The 17,339-nt window shown below is 36.3% G+C and overlaps 1 protein-coding gene across 3 annotated transcripts in view; it reads left to right on the top strand.

The window, feature by feature from the left end:
- Positions 1–17,339, top strand: part of ENAH (enabled homolog (Drosophila)) — a 164,560-nt gene that overhangs the window by 74,929 nt on the left and 72,292 nt on the right. For all 3 annotated transcript variants that reach the window (XM_010852856.1, XM_010852855.1, XM_010852854.1), the window contains exons 2-3: positions 5,096–5,261; positions 14,319–14,496. In XM_010852856.1, the coding sequence (XP_010851158.1) occupies positions 5,096–5,261; positions 14,319–14,496 (344 nt within the window). The remainder of the gene's footprint in view (positions 1–5,095; positions 5,262–14,318; positions 14,497–17,339) is intronic.

Below are 17,339 nucleotides of genomic sequence, written 5' to 3'. Positions count from 1 at the left end.
TGTTTCTAGCCTCCTATGGCCATATATCAATTTTTTTTAAAAAGCCAAAATTAACATCAGGAAGATGAAGTATAACCAATTACATATGCCAATTGCATTTGGTCATAAAATGAAATTTTTATTGATAACTAATTTTAGTGCCTGATCGTCACAGAAGTACAGCTGTAATTAATTTAATCTTTTGTATCCTTCCTTTACTGATTCAGAGTGTTGAAGACTTTGACTAGGTGTTCATTTTGAGGCTTGTAGAATAATAAGTGTAAAGATTATAAAATTTTTGTCTTTTTTGCTGTGCTTGTTTAGGCCTTCATTTTCTTTAATTTTTTTTCCTGCCTTTTTGACTCTTCAGTAGCTGTGATTCTTAAATCTTTTCCTTCCAAATTACTTTTCCCTGAAAAACTGCACATACTGAATTTGCAAAGTTTTATAATTTCAGAAATTCTCTCATTGATTTTCTCATCTAAAAATTCTCCTAGCTAAAGTGGGAAATTCCTACCAGAAGAACCTCTAAGTGGGCCAGTCATATAGTCATACTTGTAAAGCAGGCTTATAATATCAGTATTTCACTGGGCTGGGGAGAAATGAAAAAAAAAAAAAGTGGACAATGTAGAAAATTGTATAGAAAGCTAGTTATTATACTTACAGTATATTACATTGTATTTATTTTGAGATTTTTAAGTTCCAAACTATCTTCATTTTAGTAAGTTATGGTGGTTCCCTCCCCTCTTCTGAAATGTCCTGCCTGTCAAGTAGGTCAAAATATTGTTGACCTATTCTGTATTGATTCATATAGTTGGTTTTTGAAGTTTATGAGTCTGTGAAATCCAAAATTGGGTACCACTAGCTTATTTGTGCACACCTGTAATTGGAGTTGATATATTGGGTGGTTTTCTTCTCAGGTCAACAATGAGTTTTCTTATTTTTTGATACAAGCTGGGTGTCCAGCAATTCAGCTGAATACAAACACTGACTCTCTGAAATTTGTAGGTTAAGGGCTCATTCCCACAAGACTGCCCCACTTTAGACCTAACTGCTGTTGACTGGGGGAAAAAAAATGCAGTGTGACAGTAGTGAGTTAAGTTTTACTGGGCCAAATGAGAACTGTAGCCCAGAAAACAGCCTCTCAGAAAGCTCTGAGGAACTGTTCTGAAGAGATAAGGGGGAGGTCAGTATATATGAGATTTTGGTGAAGGAGGATCGATCAAGCACAGGTTTTCTCAGAGGCTTGCTGCTAGTCACGAGAAGGTTGCTGCTAGTCACGAGGAGCAGATGTCTCCGTTAATGATTTTAGTGCTTTTCTAGATACGAGAAGGTGCAAGAAATCGGGCACATCTGAAGGCCTGTTCTGCCAGTTTTTCCCAGAGCACAGAGTGCCTCATTCCTGATCTCCGCCCCAAACTCCTTTCAGGGTGTATTGAAGGTCAGCGACTGCAGTGGCTAGTGGCTTCATTCTTGTAGAACCAGATGGCAGGTAACAGTTTTTAGTGGGCACTGCTAGTCAGATACTTGGGTTACCCCCCTACTTATGCCCACGGCCTACAAATTCAGGGGTTCCCACGACTCCCCTTCAGGCCCAGTTATTTGTTAGAATGACTCCCAGAGCTCAGAAAGTGTTTTACTTACCATTCCTGATTTATCATAAAGGATACAACTCGGCCTGATGAAAGAGGCGCATAGGGCAAGGTATAAGAGGGCTTCTTCCATGCTCTCTCCAGGCATGCCATCCAACCAGCACCTCCATGTGAGCTGCTTTGGGTGTTTTATGGAGATTTCATCATGGAGGCGTGATGGTGAGTGAGACCAATCTTTGGCACTTTTCCCCTCCTCAGAGGTGGGGAAGGACCAGGACTGAAAATTTCTACCCTCTGATCATGGCTTGCTACTTCTGGTGCACAGCCCCCATCAGAAGCCTAGAGTTAGTCATCTTATTAGCTTACAAAGATACTGCTTGGGAGATGCCAAGGGGTTTAGGAGTTCTGTTCCAGGAACCAGACAAAGACCAAGTATTTTTTTATTATACCGTAGGATGTGTGTCTCTAGTGAGGTGTGTGGAAGGAATGGAAAGATTTGACTTGGTCAGTAAGGCCCCACTGGACAGTGCCATTCTCTTTTCTGGCTGGGCCTTGCATGATGTGGCTTCTCTGAGGACTGGATGCCTGCTAGAACTCCAGGGCTGTCTGGGGCTAACTTGTGTCTTTACAGCTTGATACATAACCTGAATGGCTCTAATATCTCCAATAACATCTCAGCTCTTACCATGTCTTATCTTGTTCCATTTAATCTTGATTTCTTTATGTGCTTCTTGTTTTGTTGAGTGTCAGATTTGTATCCTTAATCTCATTTTGAAGATGTCTTTTCATCTTCATTATAAAACATCAACTAGTGTTTGCATTTTTGGTCTTTTCTTGGCTACTTTGATATGTTCATTTAGAGATGAATAGCTATTCAATTAACTATGAGGGTATGATTACACCACCACCCTTATGGCAGAAAGTGAAGAAGAACTAAAGAGCCTTTTGATGAAAGTGAAAGAGGAGAATGAAGAAGTTGGCTTAAAACTCAGCATTTAGAAAAGTAAGATCATGGCATCCAGTCCCATCACTTCATGGCAAATAGATGGGGAAACAATGGAAACAGTGAGAGACTTGATTTTCTTGGGCACCAAAATGACTGCAGATGGTGCCTGCAGCCATGAAATCAAAAGACATTTTTTCCTTGGAAGAAAAGCAATGAGCAATCTAGACAGCATATTAAAAAGCAGAGACATTACTTTGCCAACAAAGGTCCATCTAGGTAAAGCTATGGTTTTTCCAGTAGTCATGTATGGATGTGAGAGTTGGATTATAAAGAAAGCTGAGTGCTGAAGAATTGATGCTTTTGAACTGTGATGTTGGAGAAGACTCTTGAGAATCCCTTGGACTGCAAGGAGATCCAACCAGTCCACCCTAAAGGAAATCAGTCCTGAATATTCATTGAAAGCACTGATGCTGAAGCTGAAACTCCAATACTTTGGCCACCTGATGGGAAGAACTGACTGATTTGAAAAGAATCTGATGCTGGGAAAGATTGAATGTGGGAGGAGAAGGGGACGACAGGATGAGATGGTTGGATGGCATCACCGACTTGATGGATGTGAGTTTGAGCAAGCTCCAGGAGTTGGTGATGGACAGGGAGGCCTGGCGTGCTGCAGTCCATGGGGTCACAAAGACTCAGACATGACTGAGTGACTGAACTGACTGACTGACTGACTGATGAGCTTCAATATTTGGAATGTCTCCAGCATCCCATTGTAGAGCAACGGGGAAGAAAAAAGTGGAGGAGAAAGTTAGGACATTATATTTAACTTTCCTGGTTTTACATTTCTGATATATCTTTCTTACTTTTTTTTTTTTTTTTGAGGCATGGCAATTGTGTGTCCAAAAATACTGTTTTGTGAAAACTGGAAAATACTGTTCTATATTAATTTACAGACGGGTTTATTGAATTGTTGTTCACTGTTAGTAAATTTATTTCTTGGATTGTATGCCATAAAAGGCAGTTTGCCTTAGCTTGTTTCTTTCTAAAGGGTTATGTAAATTTTGTCACTTAACAAGTATTTTTATTGTGAGTGATGAAGAGATTTCAACTGCTGTGCTGACAAAGACTCTTTAATCAAGCTTTTAAAAATAATTCAAGCTTTAGTCATTGTCTCATTTTTACTCCCAGAACTATTTTACCAAAACAAAAAAAAAAATTCAGTACAGCATAAAAATTTAGATGGTACCACTGGGTTTATTTCAGTGTTTGTACTGCACAGATATTATTACCAGTTAGTTTTGGTGAGATTTCATTAATGGAAAATTATGAACGGTTTTAACACTACCGTTGTGAGCGGTTTTATTGCTCAGTGCTGTGACCTCTTTAGGTTTCCTGTGATCCTTCTGTCATCAAATCACAGAAGTCTAGCAGAGCACAAGCAGATACTGTTGAGAGATGGGCCAGAAGGGAGGGATGAAAGTGACTTTTTGTTTCCCAGGATATTGGGGAAGAACCCACATGATTTACTTTGCGGCTGAAATTTGTGGAATGAGCAATGCTTTCTTTGAAGATAGGGTTGGGTAAGCTACTTGGCATCTCCATTAACAATTACTTAAGCGTCAGATAAATCTATGAAAATTGTGAAGATTGAGTCATTTTAATTAGGTTAATAGTCATCATGGAGTTAACATACCTGTTTTCTTCTGTTCAATTTTTGTATTTGATTTTTAAGAAGTAAAATATGGTATAAAGTAAAATTCCAACTAGTCTTTTTTGCCCAGTAGTATTTTGGAATAGTTGAAATATGAAATTATTGCTTAATATGTAACGAAGATCATCTCTACAACAACAGCAACAAAATCTCACTCTCACTTGGTAACAAAATAATTGAGAGGAAGCTGAGGTTTAAACATTCTATCATGAAGTTGGTCTTATTTTCCTTAATATTTATTTGTGAAGGTTAGAATTGAAAATCCAAAAGAATGCTTAGAAACAAGTAAAGAAATTTGAGACATAGGATGTTACCTTATCTGAGTGGAGTCAGGGGCTCAGTCACAGTGCCACCCAAGGATCATTAGTGCTCCCCCATATCTCACGGGACAGAGGGAGCCTAGCAGAATTCGTTATACAGACCTTGAAGCAAGCCCGATGATAAAAGTAATTTTTCCAAAGATGGGTAATCACAAACAGTTCACCAACAGTATAAATGTATATATACACACACAGTGAAATGATTAATTTATACTTATAGTTCTATTCAGTTTAATGGATATGTTAGATTTATTGATAGAAGAAAATGTTTTTTGTATTGTTTATATAATATACAGTCTCCTTTGTGGATCCTGATCTCCTCCTTCTGCTTCCTCATTACACTTCATTTTTTGGTCTGTCTTCCCCATTAGAGTCTACTCATAAGAGCAGGCAGGCCTCTGCCTTATTCACTGTCATCATTTCTAGCAGCAAGTAAAGCACTGATTGCTGACCAACCGCCTTGTTAGATAACTATTTTATATGGACTTATGGGAAACAGCATATTTAAGTATCTTAAAAGTTTGCTCTTTTTTTTTCCATTTCCCAGTGAACAGAGTATCTGTCAGGCAAGAGCTGCCGTGATGGTTTACGATGATGCCAATAAAAAGTGGGTGCCAGCCGGTGGTTCAACTGGGTTCAGCAGAGTTCACATATATCACCATACAGGCAACAACACATTCAGAGTGGTGGGCAGGAAGATTCAGGACCATCAGGTAAGGATTTGTTAATTCTTAAAGTTACCTAGTACTACAAAAGGACTCGCTATATTCAGTAAAATAAAGTCATATTTTGTAGCCAAAAGAGTCTCTGTGGGAAAAACTGGGTATAGTTTTGCCATTCCACCCTCTCCATCTTTATAAAGCTTGAATTTAGATAACAATTTAGAACTAATTGTTCAGGAATATAAATCTGAGTTTTTAAATTATGATATTCACTAAATCCTCTGGCCTTCAAACTAGCTAGGTTTGGGAATCTAAAGTAAATTTAAGACAAACTAAAATGTGAAATTTCACTTAAGTAGCAGATTGTGCTTAAGGAATTCATTTCCCACCAAAGGCATGGGGTATTGGACTATAGGAAGGAGTTCAAAATTTAAGTAGTTTCATAAAGTATTGTTAAATTCATATATGATAGAAAAATTGTATTAAGGTTGCTGGAATAGTTAGGCTTTTGTAGTTCATGTCTGGCATGACAACTAAGCTTTTGCTAATTCCCTGCTCTGGATTTCTTAGAAAGGTGACTGGATTATCTGATTACTTGATTTCTGGGGTCTTTCCAGATCAGGAGCCAGTAGACAGTGCAAAATGGAGATGGGATTTTACTAGCATTAAGTATATACTAATAATAGTGAGGACTTTTATAAAGAACAGATTTACGAAATACTTTTGACACTGGTAAGATGGTAAAATCAGCCAGTGTTAAACATAGGCGGGGGGGAAAATGTAACAGATTTCCAGCTGAGTTCTTATTAGAGAAAGATAGTTCTCTGAATTTCCACTGGGAGACAGGCTGGTGTAGTGTGTGATGAGATGCTGTGACAGCCTTGTATTTGGGGATGGAAATTATGAACTGGTAATATTTGTATGGTACAGGTTATGCCCTTTGAGATGCTGGGCCTCGAAACTGGTATCAAAGTTTCAAAACTGCCTAAAGCTGAACCTTTTCAAGGGGCTGCATACCATAAAAAGAAGACTAAGAACAATCTTCCTAACCAGCACAGGTAGGCAGAGGAGTTTGAGCTAGTTTAGGAGCTCCTCTGAAAAATGGAAGCCTCCAGCTTCATTTACACATCTGCAGCCGAGAAATTAACCAATCCTGGTTGCGGGCCAGTGAAACTCCTACGGCACCTGGCAAAAACAAATATATTGCTCCCCAGGAGAGGAACTTTCCAAGACCTGAATCAGTTGGCAGAAAGAGCAGTTCACTGAATGCAGCAAGTTTACCTATTAGTACTGACTGTCCTAGCCTGCTGCTCTCTGCACTCTCAGGCTCCCTTCTCTCCCCTGTGCCTCCACCTCCACCCTATTCTTCCTTCTTCTTCCTCCCCTCTCTCCTTTTGCTCTGTGCACCTGTTGCTCAGCCTTTCTCTGGTTCCCCCAGTCTCTGTACCAAAAACCCTCTCTGCCTCTCTGTGCTCTTTGTCTTTTCCTCCAGCAGACTGTCTCAGGAGTGAGTTGGGCCAGAGACTGACTGAATACTCCCTAAGATGCTGCTGCAAAGTAAAAATGGGAACTGGACAACTAGGACTTTATAGAAGTTACTGAACATTTTAAACACATTACAAACCAGTAGCTGTAAAATAAATTTTTGGTAAATTCAGTGAATTGGTCATTTGATATCCTGATGAACAAACCTAAATATATCTAAATGTTGTTGAAAAAGAAGATGGGTATTTAAAAATAATGGGATCAAATCATTATTTTGTACACTTGAAATGAATATGTTATATATCAGTTACACCTCAGTTGAAAACAAATGATTAGAAAGAAATCTGTGTAAAGATGAAATACTGACATTTTTTGCAAAAGAGAAGGTAGCTATCCTATGGCTTCCAGTTTTTGACAAATGGAGTGTTTCTTAAAATGTTAGAAATTTAAAAACACTTCTACATAATTTGTGACACTAAGATGAAATCATTATGAAGATTAGAAAATGTTCAAAAGTCAAAAAAAAACCCAACAAAACCCTGGATCTAAGTGACAAGGTATGACACCTAGAAACCTGTGGGATGTCTAAGCTGTCCTTAGATAGACAGTCCCTCCCCCTGCCTGCCTGTTCTCTGTATGTGTGAATCTGTTTTGTTATGTTTGTTCATTTGTTTTCTTTCACATATCACATACAGGTGAAACCACAGCGTATTTGTCTGTCTTCGTCTGACTTACTTCATTTAGCATAATACCCTCTAGGTAGATGGACAAATCTTAATGGCATATAATAAGCAAACCCAAAGAAAGCAGAAGGAAATACTAAAAATAAAAGAAAATAAATAATAAATAGAAATTAATAACACAAGAAACTGCTTCCCTGAATAAATTGACAGAATCAAACCCCCCAAAAGTTACAAATAAAACAGCATTAGGGTTGGAAAGAGATATCACTGTAGTTACAGTAAGGAAATAAATAATAAGATAATATTATGAACAACTTTACACCAATAAGTGGGCCATTCTGTAGAAAAATGCAATTTATCATAACTGGCAAAAAGTGTAGAAACATAATAGACTATATTTTGTTTTATCAGTCATAAAATATAGCAGTAGTTAATAATCTACCCCAAATATTTTTTAAAAAGGACAGCGTCCAGAGCATTTATAAATGAAATTAAAAATCTTTAAACTATTACCTGTTTTATGTAAACTGTTCTAGAAAAGAGTGCTTTGGGATTTCCTTGACAGTCAGTGGTTAAGACTCCGCCTTCCTGCAGGGGCTGCAGGTTCAATCCTTGGTCCAGGAGTCAAGATACCATATGCCTTGTGGTCGAAAAACCAAAACATAAAACAGAAGCAATATTGTAACAAATTTAATAAAGACTGTAAAATGATCCGTGTCAAAAAAGAAATCTTAAAAGAGGAGTATTTTATGAGGCTAGTATAATTTTGATATCTAAGACACAGAACCATTTCAGAGAGGAAAATTATAAACACATTTCAATTATTAACATTGTTAAAGAGATGAAAGTCCTCAATAAGATATTAGCAGGCCAAATGTAACAATGTATAGTGGAGGAGTGGGGGGGGAGATCACCTCTTAACCAAAGAGGATTTCTTCCTCTTTATCTCAGTAATGTAAAGGTAGTTTAACATAAGTAGCCTATTAATTTGGTAGGAGAAAACCTAGAAGAACAACACTGATAAAATCCGTACAAAACAATGCTCTGCACTTTGGCATAAAAATGAGTTTTCTTAAGCTGATAAGGATGAATAATGTAAACATACAGCTGACATCTATAAGACAGTTCAGTGTTGAAAGGATTTCCATTAAACTCAGGAATAAGTTTGAGGTTTCAGCTTTAGTCATTTTCATTTTCTATTGCAGAGATGGTAGTCTAGTAATATAAAGATAAAGAAACAGAAACTATAAGGATTGAAAAGGAAGAAACAGAGCTTGACCTTATTCACTGATAATACAATTGTCTATGTAACAAAAATCCCAATATCTGCAGATAAAATATTAGAACTAATAAAATTGTTCAGCAAGGTCTTTGGATATAAGATGACTATATAAAAATCAGTAGCATTTTTGTATAACTAGCAATAAACAATTTGAAAATATAACTTTATACAGATACTACTTAAAGTAACAGCAGTGATAAAATACCTAAGAATAAATCTCATAAATAATTGGTTTCATTCCAGAGTACCTTTTTTCATTGCTTAATGGTTATCAGTCTGTTTTAAGTGGGAACATATTATCATAATTTATTAAATAATGTCTAAGAGCCGTTAAAACATTAACCACAGTTTATAAAATTGAATATGTACAAATCATATACATATATATAAAAAGTTGCAATTTTTTCCTTAATACTTTAGTACTTACTGTGTTCTAGGGGCTGTGCTTAGGTTTTATATAGGTAATAAATTCCTGACGTTGAAGAACAATGCAGTAAAGAATGGGGATGTTACACATGTAAGGAAAGCACAGTTAGTTGTTTCAGTTATGATAAATAAATCATTGTGTAGCTAGGGCATAAAAGAATGATCAGTTTGTTGAGAAGATGGGGGAAAAGGTTGTGATGACTACATAGACAAGATAAGCTGATGAGCCATTTCAGAAAGAAGCATGGATGTTTATTGCACAGTTTAATCTGTTATGATCAGGCTAAAAATGGATGGGTGTATGCAGGGTGTAAATCACTAATCTAGATTCAAGCTCCGTGGGTCTGCTGTATTAGAATTTTGAAGAAGTTCATACCCAATAGCATCCTTAGTGAACAGTTATTGTTAAATGAAGGTGTATGTGTCCCTCTTTACTTTTAAAGCTTTTTAAGATTATATAGCATTGTCTATCCTTGAAAGATAGAATTGAATGAAATAATTTGTTTAAAATTATTAAAATTTCTGTAAAGTATTCTATAAATTATTAAAATTTCACAGTTTAAAATTTCTATATTGAAAAAACCAAGCTAATGATTTAGGTAGTATAATTTTTTTTTTTTTGGTAGTATAATTTTAATTCTAGTAATATTTTCCTCAACTTTTTCTAATTGTCAATGAAGAGTTGAAAAAGTAAACGTAACTATCTTTTTTGTCTTCCCTGATAACCTATTTGTCAAGCAGGATATAGATTGCCTTAAAATTTGGTTCATAGTTTTCTTGTGGTATTAAATTCTAGTAGCTTTGGGTTTCTAGGAGCTAAGGATTTGTAACCCTCTCCCACTCTCAATATGTGTAGAAATTAAATGGTAAGACGTGACCATATTTTTTAAGTTGTAGTAAAAATAACATAAAATTTACCATTTTAATAAATTTTAAGTGTATGGTTCAGTTCAGTTCAGTTCAGTTGCTCAGTCGTGTCTGACTCTTGGCGACCCCATGAACTGCAGCATGGCAGGCCTCCCTGTCCATCACCAGCTCCTGGAGTCCACCCAAACCCATGTCCATTGTGTCGGTGATGCCATCCACCCATCTCATCCTCTGTCGTCCCCTTCTTCTCCTGCCCCCAATCCCTCCCAGCATCAGGGTCTTTTCAGATGAGTCAGCTCTTTGCATCACGTGGCCAAAGTATTGGAGTTTCAGCTTCAACATCAGTCCTTCCAGTGAACACCCAGGATCGATCTCCTTTAGGATGGACTGGTTGGATCTCCTTGCAGTCCAAGGGACTCTCAAGAGTCTTCTCTAACACCGCAGTTCAAAAGCATCAATTCTTCGGCACTTAGCTTTCTTTATAGTCCAACTCTCACATCCATACACGACCACTGGAAAAACCATAGCCTTGACTAGATGGACCTTTGTTGACAAAGTAATGTCTCTGCTTTTTAATATGCTGTCTAGGTTGGTCATAACTTTCCTTCCAAGGGGTGAGTATTTTTTAATTTCATTCAGGGACATTTAATACATTCACACTGCCGTGCTGCAACCACCACTACTATTAATCTCTGGACTTTTTCATCCAGACTGAAACTATGAACCCTTTAAACAGTAATTTTCCATTTCCCTCCACCATAATCCCTGTCAACCTCCATTCTATATTGTTTTTGCAAATTTTTTTATTCTAGGTACTTCAAATAATTGGAATCATACAATATTTTTTTCCTGTAAATCTAGCTTATTTCACTTATCTTTAAGTGGTTGTCATATTTTAAAAATAATGTCATGTTTGGATATTGGTGGATGAGGTAATTTAGATAAAGCCTCTCTCTGTGAACCAAAATAATTGGATGAATGTTCAAAAGAAAAAAGTCTATTTGGAGAGCTTACATGACAGTGAAGAATTATGGGTCCATGACTTAAAAGAAGAAGGAATCAGAGAAGTGAGCCTAGCTTGGAACTTGTTTTTACCCAGAAGCACATATTAGTTTTGAAAGAGGAGCCTGAGTAGCTGAACAGAACTTTTGGCAGACTCTTGGGACTAGTAGAACAAAAATTATAAGTCAGATCTGCTAATGAGGGGACGTTGTCTTGGTAATCACCCAGGTTGTGATTTGGGACCCAGAAGCCCCATACCCTGGGGAAGAAGTTTGTCTCTAAGTAGACTAGCCTTTAGAAGAACTGATACCCAGCCTCTAATCATTTTAATCACTTTTGGATTGAGGTAATTTGAAATTGTTAGTTTCCCTAGCTGCTTGCCAGAAACAAATGTAAATCTTCCCTGGGAAAATATAGCATCATTTTAGGCCTCAAAATTTCCATAGAGTTATCCATAGCCAGTGTCTGGCATTCAGTGAAAATAAATAGCATACGAGGAGACAAGAGGAACGGTAAGAGGAACAGTAACAGTAACCTACTGGGAATCCAGTTAATGGGATTATCAGAAACTGACTTTAAAATAACTATGCTTAATGTATTCAAGGAGATAAAAGACTAAATTGAGAATTTCAGTAGAAAAAGAGCTAAATGGAAATGTTGGAATTGAAAAATAAAATAGCTGGTATTAGTAACTCAGTGGTGAGTTTATAACAAATTAGAAGCTACTGAAAAAAATTAGTAAACTGGAATATAGATCAGAAGGAAATATTCATTCTGAAGCTGTGATGTTTGGAGAGAGAAAATTATGGACATATGAAAAAGTGCTTAAGGGACATAGGAAATACAGTAAAAATGGTGTAAGGTATACCCTTACCTTATTGGCATCTCAGAAGAGAGGAGGGAATGTGGAGGAGCAGTAATCGAAGACAAAATAGTGAACACAAATGTTCAGAAATGGTGAAAGGATATCACCTTAGAAATGCTGTAAACCATAAATGGATAAGTACAAAGAAAACCACATATAAACATACCATATTAAAATCACTGTATACTAAATTCAAGTTGAAGTTCTTTAGTTTGATCCATGAGAAAAATACACCTTTAAAAAGCAATAATAAACTGTCAGCTGACTTCTCAGTAGAAACAATAAAAGTTAGAAGGCAAAGGATAAAAGAAAATAAATGACCACTTAAATCCCATATTAATAGTCTTCAATAATGAAGGTGAAATAAAGATATTAAGAATTGAGAATTGTTTCTCAAGAATTCTTGAGAAACCAAAATAGAGAATTCATTATCAGGAGATCTACTTTGAATGAAATTCTAAAGGGTGCTCATCAAGATCAAAAATGGTCCCAGCAGAAGCTTGGAGAGGACAGAGGAATAAAAAACAACAAAAAGAAGGGTAAATATTGGGTAAATCTTAAATGACCATCAACTGTATAAGACTACTAATAATGTTTTATGGGATTTAATGGAATTAAAAATACATGATAAAAATAGTGTAGAATTCTTAGGATGGGCATTGGGAAAGGGGAGATAAAGTATTGTAAGTCTGTGGATTGTTGAGGTGAAGACAAAGGTATTGGTTCTTGTGTGTCTTTGATAAGTTTAAGACGTCTGTTTCAGTCTCTGGGGCAACCACTGAAACAACAGTGAAAACACTGTGTAACTGGCAACCTAATAGGACAGTAGTAAAGCACTCTAAAGGAAGGTATGATAGATTTAGGCCCAGATTTATGTAAAACTTGCAGTAAGTGTAAATGGGTTAAACACTACCGTTAAAAACAGAGACTGGTAAATTGGATAAATAATATGAAATTGACAATAAGTATAAAGTTGTAGCTGCACACAAAGGACTGAGAACAGCCAAAGCAATATTGAGCAGCTGTGAAGTAGGAGGACACACTAGTGGCTATCCAGACCTCCTGTAAAGTTATGATGATTAAGTCACTGTGATGTCGGCTCAAAGATCGGCATACTGAGCAGTAGAACAAAATAGAGCCATTTAGACACTTGGTTTATGAAAAAGGTAAACCTGCAGCAGGCCAGTAGGTCCTGCCAGATCAGTTGGACAGCCATATTGGAACAAAAAAGAAAGCTGAACCTTGTTTCATATCGTAGGCATACATCAATTCCAGTTGAATTGGAGATGTAAATATGAAAGTTAATACAGTAAAGCTTCTATAAATTAACATGGACTAATATTTTTATCACTTTTATCACACATGAGAAGCATTTGTTAAATGGATTTCAAAAAGCATTGACTGTATAAAGGAAAAGATTGTGTATTTGGACTGAATAAAAGTTAAGAACTTCTGTTCATCAAAAGACACCATTAAGAGAGTGAAAAGGCAAGTCACAGAATGGGAGTAGATATTTGTAACATACAACCAACAGTGGGATCATCCAGAATATATAAAGGACTCTTAATAGATCAATTAAAAAAAAGATGAGCAACTCAGTTAAAAAATGAGCAAGGGATTTAATTTAAGCATGTATTCATAGAAGATCTCCAGATAGCCTTTAAAATACAAAAAAGTGCTGCATCTCAATAGTAATCAGGGAAATGCTACCTAGAACCTCAATGATGTAGTATTTATACCCAGCAGAATCGCTGAACTTGAGCCTGACGATACCAATTATAGCGATGCACTGTATGTGTGGTTGTGCAAGCCATTGTATACTGCTGTGGAAGTGAACGTTGATGGGACCAATTTGGAAAGCTACGTGGAGTTTTCTGCTGAAATTGAGCATATGTATGGCTTGTGACAATTCCACTTCTAGGTATATGCCCCACAGAAATGTGTGCAGTAAACCACAATTACATACAATGAATAGATGCGTCTCATAAATAATTTTGAGACAAGGAGAGCAAATTACAGTATATATTGTGTAACTCCTTATACATAAAACCTCAAAACCTACAAAACTATTTGTTGATGTTAGAAGTGTGGCTGATGCCTTTGGGAGGGGGTTTCTGATGTTAATGTCCTATTTTTTGATCAGGGTTTGGCTACCTAGGAGCAATCACTAAGATACATGATTATGTTTTATATGCTTTCTGAATTTATAAAATTTCAGTAAACATTTTCAAATATTTAATGAGGGATATAGATTTTCTTTTGTTTTGCTGATTTAGTCTTTTAAGGCCAGAGACTTGTAACTATCAGACAGCCTAACATCTATCAGGCTGTTAACTTCTGCAGACTGATTTTACTCCAAATATTGGTTTTAACCTTTTTTTTCTTTTTTGCCGAGGTTGGTCAGGAGCAGGTTTCAATGAGCATGTCCAGTCAGGATGTTGACTTTGCTGATTTTGCCAATTATTAGCTTAACTTTATAAAGAATTACTGTCTTTTAGGTTGTGATAAATTGTGCCATTCCTAAAGGATTGAAGTACAATCAAGCTACACAGACCTTCCACCAATGGCGGGATGCTAGACAGGTGTATGGTCTCAACTTTGGCAGCAAAGAAGATGCCAATGTCTTCGCAAGTGCCATGATGCATGCCTTAGAAGTGTTGAATTCACAGGAAACAGGTAGGGTGTCCACGGGTTACCTGTTTCCTTGAACTGAAGTGCTGTGTATATATTAAACCAAGTCTTTTCTGACCAACTTTTAAATCATATATATATGTATTAATATTTGAAGTGATTCTTGAATTTGTTTTGTTTTCTACAAAAATGTGAACTTCTGTTTGTTGATGATGAACATTTACTCAAGAAGGATAATCTTATGAGACTGGTTAGTAGTTAGTAATTTTTTAGTGTTCTTATTTGAAATTATTTGTTTATTCTGATCTAGAACCTAAACTTTCATTGCAAGAACATGAGACTTAGAGATAAGCTGTGGACTGAATATGCATATTTGTCATCATCTTATTTTTTATGATGAAACACATGTTTTCTGAAACATGTTTTTTAAGCCACTACTGAGTCCATGAATTTCAAGGTCTAGGACTAGGTCTCCTTCCTAGTAGGTAAAAATTCCATTCTAAAACTTGTTTAAAGATTTTCAGAGTGCCCTCCGGTGGTGTAAGCTTTGAATTGCATGTCTTCTGACACTGCATGGTGGTCAGAGAGGTGTGTAGAAATAATTCACTTAAAAACACACAGGATTTGAAAGTGTATACGTGTCACAGATGAGCTGTTTTTATTTTGACTTAAAAAATAGGAAAAATATGCCAATTTGTGATTATTTCTTTGGGGAGATAGGTTTAATATTCAGAAAATTAAGGTTATAATAAAGCAAACACGTATGATTACTCTTGCTTGCCTTTCTGTGTTTAGTAGCAACCTTATTGATATAAGCATGCCATAAATAAAGTTTATTTATATATTTTATCAGGAAGGACTTACATTAAAATTCAATATTTTGTTGAAAGTACAGAATTTCAAAACCTGTTATAGATAATTTAAATTTTATTTATACCTTGCCCTATTCTAAAAATGTTTGAAGCATCTAGCCTATGTGTTAGTCTATTTCAGATGTGAATTTCAGGGCAAGAAGACACTTTGGAATCTTACTAAAACTACTTTATTATACCTATAGGTGGTTTTTCTTTTGAGGAAATTAATGTCTCTATAAATAATTTGTACATAACTCTCATCTATTTTGAGAAAATAAACCACTAGAACTTCTTCTAGTGTGTCACTCAATCTAGAAAATAGCACAGAAGTCTGCCTGTGTGTACAGACTTGTATGTACGTTGTCTAAGTCACTGTACTTTGCTTTCAGGCATCAGTATTTTATCAGCATTCTCTTGTAGGTATAGAATTGCTTTTCTGTTACTTAGTTTTACCATAAGGAAGCAACTCTAATTGTTGTTCTTAATATTTTATTGAATAGATCAACTACATAATAAATAATTGAAGAGCCAAACTTTGGAGAGCATAGGTGACAATAACGTTTAGCTTCTCCATGTTTGGAACAGTCTAGCATTATTTTTATTTCTGAACTTTCAGAAGCTTGTCCACTGATCCTTAGAATTGAATGTTACTAATTTAAAGTGGTTAACATTATTGTTCATCTTATCAGTTTTTTTAACCAATTAGAAAAGGTTTTTATCAGTGTATAGTCATATAGTTTGTTTTCAAAATGCAGATGCTAATTAATGATTTTTTCTTTTGATCTTGATCTTTTGAAATTAAAGAGTCTTAATGTGGAGAGACTCAATTACATTGTCTATTGTAATTTCCACATTATAGAAAGTTTAGTAAATGGGAAGATTGCCCATCATCTCATTAGCTATGCAAGCATTTTGTTAAGGCAGAAAAATTGAATAGATTCCTCTTAGATAAGTTTGAAGCTTATTCTCTTTCTTCTCTGTCACAGTCTCAACTTAGAATATCATGGGCTGAGGCAGGAGAGAGAGTGGTGGAAGAAGTTGGTCCATCCTAGCCATCTCCTTGCATCATGGCCCCAGTCACTGGCATAGAAGCTTTTGGTTCTGTGGCTTTTTCATCAGAGAAGGCAAAGCACATGAAATGTTCTTCATAGTCTGACTTACTTAGAAAATGACTGTTTTCATACATTAGTATAGTTAAACACTGTCTCCAGTTTTTGATAGCAATAATTGGCTTGGCATTGGAGGCATAAGGTGCTTCCCTGGTGGCTCAGCTGGTAAAGAATCTGCCTGCAATGTGGGAGACCTGGGTTTGATCCCTGGGTTGGGAAGATCCCCTGGAGAAGGGAAAGGCTACCCACTCCAGTATTCTGGCCTGGAAAATTCCATGGACTGTATGTATAGTCCATGGGGTTGCAGAGAGTCAGACACGACTGAGCGAGTTTCACTGGAGTCATAAGAGGATTTAGATGCTGTGAATCTGAAGTGTCCTCAGGAAAGGATATAAACTTTTCTGTAGATCTCAGTAGAATCGGTAAGAACTCCACCCCCAGTGTTAATTTTGTGAGTCCCTGCTATCCACATAAACAAACATACCCAATAATGTCACCTCTCATCTTGAACACGTCGTCCCTCTTCACAGCTGTTTGCTTTGGATTCATAGCCAGTTGCTTGCTAAAACCATCTATTCTCTGCCTGCCAAAACCAAGTTGGGAACAGGTAACTTGCATGTCCCCTCCCTAAGTAAATAATATACCCTGTAAATCTCTGATCAGAAGCAAAAGAAACAAACTTATTCATAAAGGTAAAGTACCTGTAGCTAGTAGTCTGTTTTTACTTGGTGTCTTTCCACTTTTTAAAACCAGTTTTCCATATTGAATGCTTCTGGATTTTCTGTTTATTAGGTTTAATGTATTATTCATTGAATATTCGCTAGTCCTTTTTAGTGGTATTTAGGCTTTTTGAAGTTATGGTCACCTTTGTACAAAAAAAATCTTTTTCAGGTGCTTAGTGCATAAACAGATCAAGCCCCCCATC

This window comes from Bison bison, unplaced genomic scaffold (assembly GCF_000754665.1).
Source record: "Bison bison bison isolate TAMUID 2011002044 unplaced genomic scaffold, Bison_UMD1.0 scf7180017864317, whole genome shotgun sequence".
Lineage (NCBI taxonomy): Eukaryota > Metazoa > Chordata > Mammalia > Artiodactyla > Bovidae > Bison > Bison bison.
The sequence above is the reverse complement of the archived record's forward strand: the minus strand, read 5'-3'. Positions and strand labels throughout refer to the sequence as shown.